Here is an 11288-nt window from a genome sequence, read left to right on the forward strand (position 1 = left end):
GCACCCTTCCCTCAACAGAGCCCAAAGCTTCCAACCCTGCAGAGAGAAAACACAAAACCAAAAAGGCCCACCATCGTATGACTAAACCCCATGGTTTATTATTAGTGCCCCAGACCAGACCAACTACACATCCATCCAATACCTATTTAGTGGAGCTGCAGGCTCCTCCAGTATTCAACAGCTCTGGCCCTCTTTCATTCATCTGGCTTTGTTTGTTTATCCCTCTGCTTTGCCCTCTAGCTCGCTCTCTGCTCACACTGAAAGGTGAAATGAGGCGTGCTGGAAATGCGCTAGCTGACAATGGCAGACAGCTGCTCGTGCTACTTCAGCCTTTCATGAGCTGAATTAGTAGCGCGAGGTTGACGCTTGCAAAAAAAAAAAAAAAAACCCCATACCCTCCCCCTAGCCCAAACCCCACCCCCAAACACAAACCCTCCCCTAGTCCAAACCCCACCCCCAAACACAAACCCTCCCCTAGCCCAAACCCCACCCCCAAACACAAACCCTCCCCTAGTCCAAACCCCACCCCATACCCCAGCTCCAAACCCAGGTTGACTGGCACACATTCATGCTTGTTTTACAAAGCCAGGGGGGGCAGGGAGGCAGGAGCCCAGTCGGTGGGAAAGGCTTTTGTCCCCCAGGTCTGGGATCACTTTAAGGCGCTGTGCCCATGTGTTCGCGACCTTGTGTGGTTTTCCTCCTGGATGGTGAAGGACTGTTTAATGTTCTTCTGGGAGCCAGAACCAGCTCATGTGCTTCATATGTGGAGTTTCCAAAACAAAACGAACAGTCAGCTAACCCATCCAGCTAAAAACAAGATGGCTGGGTGGATGCAACAAATCGTAGGTTTAGAGCTGAACTAATCATATCAAATTATGCAGCAGGGGCCTCAAAAGCACAGCGAAATTTATGTGTGCGGGCTTAACATAGCAGAGATTTCACACTTCGGCCACCGGAATGCGGCATGAAGTCAACTAAAGGTCAGAGGCAGGGATCCTCTCCTGGCACCATACTGACTCAGACAGGCCCACAGGAAGCGGTCAGCTACCTCCCCTTTTCTCTACAGCATAAGAGGGCTACAGCAAAGCAGCCCCAGTAATCAGCTAATCTGTTGATTCCCTTTCTGATGAACTCAAGCCTGCTGTTTCACTGGTATTAGTGTGAAGGTTTCTCTTGATTCTTTTCAAGCGTAGATTTCTATTAAATATACGGATGGCATGCATTTCAACTTTAGGAGTATACAAAATGCCTTTTATAATTATTGTTTAAGTCAAACACCTTTAAGTGATGAAATATACACTTCACTGTTACAATAACCTTTGGCTTGTTACTAAAAATTCAGAGTGTAGTCTAATTGATAAAATTTCTTGCTCATATTGAAAACAGTCCAATCAGTTTTTGGTTAAATATGAGAATGACATGAGAAGACTTTATATGGTAAAAGGGGGCAATAGTTGGAATTGGAGTGTATTACACTATTTTTGACACTGAGGAATTCTAGCCAGTGTCACTGCCACAAAGCAGAGTAGAACTGTTAAATTAGTTCTTTGTTTAGAAAGACTTTAAATTGGTTAGTAGGCCCATTACCTAGCTACTCATGGATAATTAATTTCAAAGTTGTTAATATATTCATAATAAGCACTTTCATAATTAGGCTTGACTAGCAGTTTCTCTTATCGTCTGCCTTTTTATGATTCTCACAAAGCTGCAATAAGCAAATTCAGCTTGGTGCCATTTTGCATGATTGCAAGAATCATGAGAATCAATTTGAATGCTCCAATATCAGTTATTTTTCCCGCAAACAAAGACTGTTGGAATGTCAAACATTTTGAACAGAGCTAAACATGCGACCGGAGCGTTAGACGTGAAAGACCGAGCTGTCTCACTGATCTTTGATCTCACTGCATTAGTGGTTTAAAAATCTGCTGGTCCTGTCACCGAGGTCCTTTCACCAAGGCAGTCATTTCAGAAATACGCTTCACGGTCCCCAACCCAGTAATTTGGTTAAAAGGGCTCCACGGTCCCTTAATGAACCACTGGGCAATCACGAAAATCCCCAGCAACAATTTATTTGCATCACCGTTGATGAGGTTGTTCATGTAAGCCTATAGGTTGAAATGAAACACATAGTTTTAAGAACAGTCTCAAAACATTCCTGTTTAGATCCGCTTTTAGTTAAGAAATTCTCAATCTTATTTACTTTATTACATTAAGTTGTCTATTATTTTCTAAATCCAATTATCTTAATAGTTTTATCTTATTTACTTTACTTCTTATTATCTTATTTACTTTACCTTTTTTACTTTTTATGTTATTTTAATATTTTTATCTTTAATTTATTTTAACATTTTCCTTTTGTCTTTTTGTCTTATCTCCTTTTAATGTTTATTTTATTTATACTGTAAAGCACTTTAAGTTGCATGTATGTATGAAAGGTGCTATACAAATAAAGATTATTATTATTATTATTTGGGACGATAAATCTCAATTACGTATTTGTATTTAAACCTGCTTGGCAAAACTGTCTTGCCGGATTTTTTTTTCTGTCTTTCATACAGAAATAACAGAGCCACAATTTACTTAAGACAATAATAAGTCCGTTGTAGTGTGACTTTAGAAGCCATAAAGCTCTTCCGCTTCAGCTTTTAGGTAAAACATTTTTCTCCTGCGGTTCCATTAGCTGTGCAAAGAAATTCCATAGAACCTTTCACACTGAAGCTTTATATTACCGGTCTCCCCATTTTTGGCAACATGAAAAATGCTTTGATAAGTGAGCCATTCCAGGGACTTGCATTCTCTGCAAGAATCAGACACACATCTGATAACTCGTCTGATAACTCGGGTCCTTGCATTCCAGGCCTCCAAGGGCACCTCTCCCCGCCACCATCGGTGCACGGCACAGATCTGTGCCCTTGCCTGGTACCGTCGACTTCCTCTCTTAGGATATCTGACGAGAACAAAGCACACTCTTCAAGTGAGACCGCAATGCCTCACTGCCCTGGGCCCTGACTGGAGGAGCAGGCGTCTCAATCTGCCCCGAACAGCTCTCTCCAACCCTTCACAGCTTGGACGCTCATCAATTTAGCCAGCGCTTACTCCAATAGCAATGATATTCTTACACTTCCATGTTCTTACACTTCTGACAATGAAAGTGTTGTTTTTAGTGTGCTGCCAAGGAGTGTTGTGTTTGTTATACAATCGCTTCAGTAATCTGCAGACCAGACAAGACAATCAGCAAAGATGACATAACCACATAAAGAAATAAAATGCATTAGTTTATGCTCAGCCAATTCAAAATGACTTCACACACTGCAGATGCCTTTTGAGAAGCCAGAGATTTAGCCATCTAAGCACAACGACCCTTAAATATCAGCAGCGGGAATGAAGGATGATGGATCATTTGCAAACATTCAAAACCCGACTACTTTCACATTTGATAAGCTGCGAAGATGTGCAAAAGCCCTTCGCACTAGATCCAGGTCACGTTTCCTCCAGCGGAGGCTGAACAACAACAGCGAGGGCTTCCGCCGCTGTGCCCGTCGCCAAGCCGACTCGTCCCCGTGGCAATCTTACTCTCGGCTGCCGAACAACGCGATCGAGAGGCGAACACTCACCTTTTCGTTTTTCACCTTCTTCACCGCTCGGCACTCGCCATTGTCCAGCTCCTCGGGCTCCGACTTAACAGCCAGAGGCGCTATCCCCACGCTCTCCAGGACATTATTCCCATGCGCCTCGGCCGGCACCAGGTCCGCGTTCGGCGTGCCGTCGTAGGAGCCGCCGCGCGACCCGCTCCCGAGCGCCTGAACGTTAGCAGCTACCTCCTTCTCAATGGCGACAACCGCCACCAGAGTCTCGTTCTTCTCCTTCTTGGCTTTCCCGCCCGACGCCTCCTTCTCCTTCTTGCTGTTTGGTACGCCGCGAGAGGCCTTCCCGCCCTTCTCCATGCCCTTGCCAGGTGTGGAGTTGCCAGCCCCTCCAGGAGCACCGGTCGAGCCAGTGACCTCCCCCTGGGTTCGTCCCTGATGCTCCTTCTTCGCTCCATCTCCTGCGGGAGACTTGCTACTATTGTCTTTAGAATTCTTGTTGCGCTTGGATTTCGATTTGCTCTCTTTGCCCTGAGGGGCACAGACGGGGCTCACGAACTTGATATTGTCCGGCAGAGTCGCCACGGAGCTGGGCGGTGCCGCCATTCCCCCGGCGTCCTTTGCGCCAGACATCTCGAGCTTGTCCTTTTCTAGGTCTGCGTCAAGGTCGATAATCAGATTTCCAACGCCAATATCCCACTCATCACCGCTGTCGTAAGTGTCCACCGCATTCGAGTCCACACCTTTCCCGCCTGCAGTGCCACTACTAAGGGACATTTTAGTGCCAGCTCCCCGAGTCTGTCACTTTAGCGTCTGATTTCTCAGACTTCCAGGGTGCGGGAAGAAGGGGCGATAGCAGCCTCAACGCATCGATATCACTTTCCCGGTCACCCACATCTTGCCCTAAAGGAAAAGAAAGCCACAGTAAAATTACATAGTGCAATTGATTCACATGAACTCACACGACGTCTGCAAAGTTAGAGAGAAGCCCTTTGGCTACAGAGACTTCATCTTGAAAGGTGTTAACTTGATATCACTGTTGCTCAATTTTATAAAATGTTGTATTAATATTAGAGGCTTTTTTTTAGAACCGAGTCAAAGGCAGACACATGTAAAAAAAGATCACCCTTAAAAAAATAATAATAATAATAATTAAAAACCCCATTAAAAATACACGCCCAATAAATACTTAGTAAAACAGCAGGTATATAACCAAAACAAAAACAGCAGTATAACCAAAAGCAGAGAAGCATAAAAACTTAAAAAATAAGAACTGATATGAACAGAGGAAGAGAAAGGACCATGTGGGGGATGGGCGGTCATTCGGGGGAAACGGGTGCTTAGTGGAAGACTGGTGCCTATAAACTAATTGAGCTAGCCATGCTTCTTCACAGGCCAGCGAGCTCAGGGCGGCTTAGCGGGATAAAGCTTGAAAGTCTAACCCTAGCTATTGGAGCACGCCCTTTGACCCCACTCATTGTAAATAATTAACACTGACGTCTGTGGCATTTGTCCTTAGCCTGCAGGGGCAAATAAAGGTAAAAACACATTAAAGCAAGTGTTCTGATCAATAAAAGTTTACCCGGCCCAGATGTCTAAATGATCAGCTTAATTACAACATTTTTGGGGCTGAAGTAGCATGAACGTATAGTTCCGCATAGGTTCTTAGCAGCTTGGAGACATTAGACCCTTTCATGTCTTTTGATGTTTACTACAGTGCATCCATCACCCCAGACGGTGACAGAGAGCAGGCAACGAGCGTCAAAGACATCATTTTCCAGTTACTGTATCACCACTTACAGCTCCACATCCGCAGAGCTCCGCACGACAAGCGCCCGGACGGAGTCCACATCTCCGCACCCAGCGCTCCTGTTCGACACGGCACGCCGGCCTTCCCTGCCCGCAGCCTAACTGGTCGATCTCATGATATCATCCAAACCACGTCCTTCTTTTCCCTTTTAATACTCACATCGTTCTTTTCTCCCCGCAGAAGCACAGCGGCCTCCGTCCACAGCAAGCGCAGCCCCTGAACAACAGGTCTACGAAAGCCAAGACACAAAACCCCCGAGTGATTCATTAAGAGTTAAACTCCACCGAAGAGCCGTCATCTGATTGCTCACAGATGGTCACCCCTTCAAAGTGGATGAGACTTAAAACCGCAGCTGCCCTTCTAGATATGAGTCGAGGGAGGTCGGACAGCGTTTGTAACATCTGGAGACATGCTGTGGTGTACAGCACACTTTATAATCCCACTATCAGAAACTGACACTTGCTGAATCCCACAAGCTTCCTCTTAAATCGCTGTGAATGGCGTTCAAAGACCAAGCGGAGGAATAACAGGGGGTGGGGGAGATCATCACTGAATGCTAAAGTGTGTAGTTGACTGGCATGACATCAAGGCACAACACATCCACTGGCAGAAAAACAACTTACTGAAATACAATAAAACACTGCAGGGACTAGCATTTTCCTGCATTTAGTACAGCCTTCTGAAATAATTCTAGGGGGGGGGGGGGGGGTCTCCTCGATTATAAAATGCAACATTTGCATTACTTTTACAGAATTTAGCTTAAAAACACAAATAAATAAATTTAGATATTTTGGCAAAAGTGCAAATGGATGTTTACTAGTATTGCACTCAAGTACTCAAGGTGAGAGGAGATTATGTGTGTGTGGTTTAGTCAGGTCATACCCCTCTCAGCTCACATCAAAGCATTTCCCAAACACGGTGCTTCAGCACCGTGTTCAAGCCTGATGCAGGCCTCGCTCCCCACTGACTCTAGACCGATGTCTCAGACGCTGGCGGGACACAGGACGGGGAGAACGTCAACCACAGTCAGGCGACACACTGGAGCGGTGACGAGCTCTAGTAAAAAATGTAACGGGAACCACACGGGCAAAAGCCGGACAGAAGCTCTCAAAGTGATGAAGAGGGAAGGGCGTGGCCACGGTCAGGCCAGTAGGCTACACGCCTACTGAAAGACGACCAGCCTGAGATGGAAGGGATCAATGGTGGAATTACTCTTGGCTTACTGCTGCCAAGGCACTGCCCACATAACTGGCACAACAAAGGCGCCAACAGAAGGCAGGAGCTGGCACCTTTCAGAGCATTCAAATGTGATGTGACTTTTGTACCCAAAACAAACAAGGCTACAGGCGTTTAAATAAAAAAGGCCCATAAATAACTGAAAAAATGCCCTTATTTGCATAGGTTTTATGAGGCTGTCTCGTTGGGCCATCTTGGTTTTTCCATGTCTTGCAACAAATGAAAATGAGGCAGTTGATTCTCTCTACTAATTTAGATACTTCCATTAGGCATGTGAAGACTGCCTTTATTTTTTATTAGCAAAAAATCTCACACATTGTGTAGTTTAGAGACTTGATGTCCAAATGAAGCAAGGAGGATGTAGGCGTAATGTGTCTGTACAGGCATAAAGACTCCAGGTGAGTAACCACAGTAAGAGATGTAGACACAGGCAAAATTGTAATGAAAGTGAAGTATACAAAGTCAAATAAACAGGTTTTGGACAGACGTTCTTCATCAGGTGCAAAAGCAGAGAGCCCCCCCCCCCCCCAAAAAAAAAACTGAAAATGTGAACTTGACTACAATTTTGAATGTGTTTTAATCATTTCATCTCCTTATTTACCTTACATATGTCCAACATTTACAGTAATAGTTTTAAGAATAATAATATGAGTAATGTTACAAATCTAGGAATAGAATGTCCTTATAATAAAAGGGCACCTTTAAGAGTATGTTTGAGGTTCCACCAGATGACAGCTGGGATTTTTTTCTTACCGTTAATGAACAAAAGCTGCAGGCTATACGTTTTCAGATTCCGACTGACTGCTGGTGTAAAGTAATCAATACAACATCAGAAACAGGACACACTCTGATAACCGAGTTAACTTGTCAGCCGTTATTCTGGCAGGGACACCCCTAGTAGTTCAAACAGCCAAACAGAAGTAGCACACCATGGCATCATGAGTATGTGTAAATGTGTCCAACACTTGAAACCAATGATTGACAGCCTGTATCGGTGGAAAGCCAGACTCATTCGCAAACGAAGTTAGAGATCCAATTGCAAATGGATTAAAAGACTTGTGGGGTTTTTCTAGTGCATATCCACCTCTGATCTTATGTAAGATCTGATTGAGAATGCCGTTTAATAGCACATGTAAATGAGGTGTTATATTTTAACCTCAGTTTTGTAGCAAGCAATCATTCGTATAATAATCTAATGGTTGCCAAGGCACTGGCCTCAGTAATTTGCTCATCAGTGAAGGTCATAATTAGGCTAATGCATTTCATTTAGTAGCTGCATGAGAATCAAACATTCGTATTTAAAGATTGCGCTATACTAAACAAACAGCTCTATAACGAATTGCAGAAATTCTTTCACTAAATGTTTTATGAAATACGTTGGTATGTGCAGCTCTGTCAATTACTATGACAATAATGGTTACACAAGTCGACACACTAGGGGCTTTTATGTCAAGTGATGGGGGACAAGCTTAAAGGTGCACCAGTTACGGCAACCCATGGATTTGCATTAGTCTTCACATGCTCTTGAGAGTCGGTCTGCTTAGTGTTTATTGCCTGATAAGTGTGTAGGGTTAGTGTGTAGGTAGTATTTAACACATTTATTACACATAACTACCAGAGCAGCCACAGGAGCTCTGGGGATAAATCCCAATTAGTGAGTGTAATTTAGTGACACTTAGACACAATTTATCTATTGTTTCTTAACAAATATAAATAGATTGCCAAAGCAGACATTCACGTACAGAGCAGCAACACCAAAGCTGTCCCTTAACCTTGGCCAGTCTGCTGCTTACACCATAGTCCATGCTGCACACCTGGAGGTGTTCCAAAGAGAACAGTCAGGGCAATCATGTTGAAGACCAGCAGACTATGACAAATTCTCATTTTCGTGGTTATACTGAAGATGCCAGGCCTGTACACTGCTGTGTGGACAAAACTGTTTACAGAATGTACACCAGTGAAGTGACGCAGTACTATGGGCCAACAAGATCAGTGCTGTCTATAAAATTACCTAAATGTAGTTTTCATATTAACACTCACAAAGCAGTCAATGGGAACTAAGAATCATCAGTATACTTCCTATAGTCTACAGTGCCAGAGGGACAGTATGTCTTAAGTCTCTCTCTCTCTGTGAGATTATATATCATATAAATACACACACACACGTATATAGCCTCTGTGTGTGTGTTTGTGTGTGAGACCAATGCTTTTGGATTGGATAGGCATTATCTGCCCTTGAAATTGTTTTAACAAAGCCAGGAAGCTATCAAGCTGTTGTTTATGCCACAAAGATCACTAGCCACGGCCAAAAAAAGAAACTAAACGTCACTAAGCGCAAATTAGTTTTACTTCCCTTAGACTTGACAAACCTGCACCATACAACCCACTGAGATAACCAATGCCACTATCCACTACATTGCCACCACCAAGAGTCCACACAATAAAAACTATTTAGATCCATGCGGAATTCTGGTTTCATCATTATTGCTGTGCAACAGCAGCACACTGCTGGACATAATTAACCACCTATGACCCAGTTCGCTAGGAACCAACCGATGCTGAGGAACCAACCGATTAATCGGACAGCCTTAGCTTGAAATACACACATACACACACGCCACTGCCATTTGTAGCTTTAATTGTATGAGTAAATCGGACAGAATTGTCTAAATACACAAATAAACCCGAAACTCAAACATAACCAGCCCATTGTTTTATCCAATACAACGTTTCCGTCTACGTAGGTCAACTTGGTCCGAGTTAGCTTCACTATGCTAGTTAGCTACTCCGGGCGAGTTGGTCCTCGACGTGAGGCGACGTTAGCCGGGCAGCTAGCTCCACAGTTAACGCCCGTGGAGACCCAAATCCTCGGGACACATCGCTCCGAACGATACACCACGACATATTTAGTTTGTCGTGTTAACTGGCTGGTTAGTCTAAAGTCGTTTGTCTCGACATACAAGTGAGGAGAAAACAGCCTGACATCCGCCTAGCCTGGACAGGCTAGCTAGCGTGTGTTGCTAAAACACATTTGACAGTTTGCGCTCCGACGTGGCTAAAGTTTTACCTCACGCAATTAGCTTCGAAACGAGCTAAACACGGTCTAGGGCGTATTTAAATTAGTTATTTCGTGCTGTCGTCAACTATTATCCATCAACCGAGAAAGTTACACGGCGATTAGTCGATGAAAAATTGAAGTTGCCCGAGTCGCACATTATTGTTGTAGCAGGCGGAGCTAGCGACCTGCTGGCTAGACAAAAAAAACTCCAAAATCCAAACTTCACACCTAATTAACTCGTCTGTACCACTTCAACGCGGCCTTCACACACGCTTTATTCGACCCGCATATTTGTATTTATACGTACAACTTAAAAAAAATGCCAACACCAATTTTAAAATTTAAAACCGCACCAAGACTGGAAACCAGAAAAAATAAACATGTGCGAGCAAGTGGCGCTAACGCGGCTAGCGGGGAGGCGCTCGCCCAGCCTCCGGCTCGCAGGCTCAGCTCGGTCCGGCGGACCGCTACCTGCCCCGGAGAGCACGTCGAGCTCGGGGGCCCGGCCCGTCGAGCTCTCGGAGCCCCGTAAACGAAAATAAACCGAGCAAAAAAAAAAGAAAAAAAGGGGGACACTGCAAAAGAATCGGCTTTTACTCACCCGCACCCCCCTCCCTCCCGACTTGCAAACTCCTATCCCGGGATCACTTATGTACATTCCATAGATGTGGGTAAAGGGGACATTAGGGTTGTTACAGATCCACGAAAAAAAAAACACCAACCACGGTACTCCCGAGACATCCAGCAACTAGAGGAAGGGGAGGCCAGCAATTCGCTGGACTGCAGCCATCACACTCTAGGATCCCCGTTCAAACATGGAAACACTGTCTGAAATGTGCATGGTGGAGTCGCAGTCTCAGACTGGAATCAGACATCTCTCGTAAAAAGGCTCCGAGACGATAAATCCAACGTTGTGACACGCTCTTTCGTCGGGTGAATTAATTCTTTTTTAAATTTTTTTCCACCTTTTTAGTCTGTAGTGAGTCTTAGATCCTCCGTCTCGTTCAGCACTGGGGATACAATGTAACTAAACGACGGCGTGAAGCGCCGTGAAATCCAGGAGAAGATTCCGTCTGGATTGGCAAGTGGTGCGCGATAAGAACCGGAAACTGGAGCAGTTGAACGTCTCGCAGCCGGATCTGTTTTGAGGACTACAGACATATGGTGGTTGAAAAACCATCACTTTCATAGATTTATCATTGGCTATAATGATTTATGTTTGTCAGTTCATAGGTTAGATATCAGTAGATCAGTATAAAACACAGAGTGAAACATGTAGAGGTAGAGCTGAAATGTTTTATTGAACAAAAATAAGCAGCATTCATTTCCTTAACATATACTTTGCCTGTATATTGTATATTAAACATCCTAAATGTTTATTTTTAAAGAATATTAGGCTACTATGAAAGTATTAAAAATTGTATTAAATATCAAGATAGCAGTAATACAATGTAAATGATTCAAACTAGATTAGTAATAACAATATTTGTCATTTATGTCCAATCGGAGAAAATGATCACTTATTGATTTCCCAAAATGTAGTTTGAAGTGATGAGTATGGAAATGTGTGATTCTTTCTGAGCTGAGCCTTTACTGTTAG

General features: G+C 44.0%; 1 protein-coding gene across 6 annotated transcripts in view; it reads right to left on the minus strand.

Annotated features, from left to right (window-relative positions):
• Window positions 1-10798, minus strand: part of znf609b (zinc finger protein 609b) — a 32614-nt gene extending 21816 nt beyond the window's left edge. For 2 of the 6 annotated variants that reach the window (XM_077023762.1, XM_077023767.1), the window contains exons 1-2: window positions 10290-10744; window positions 3615-4487 (exon numbers count right to left, since the gene is read on the minus strand). In XM_077023762.1, coding sequence (XP_076879877.1) covers window positions 3615-4361 — 747 coding nt within the window. In that variant the 5' untranslated portion in view covers window positions 4362-4487; window positions 10290-10744. The other 4 variants (XM_077023766.1, XM_077023763.1, XM_077023764.1 and 1 more) reach the window with 4 other exon arrangements.
• Window positions 10799-11288: the final 490 nt, after the last annotated feature.

The sequence above is a fragment of the Brachyhypopomus gauderio genome, chromosome 12 (genome assembly GCF_052324685.1).
Source record: "Brachyhypopomus gauderio isolate BG-103 chromosome 12, BGAUD_0.2, whole genome shotgun sequence".
Classification (NCBI taxonomy): Eukaryota; Metazoa; Chordata; class Actinopteri; order Gymnotiformes; family Hypopomidae; genus Brachyhypopomus; species Brachyhypopomus gauderio.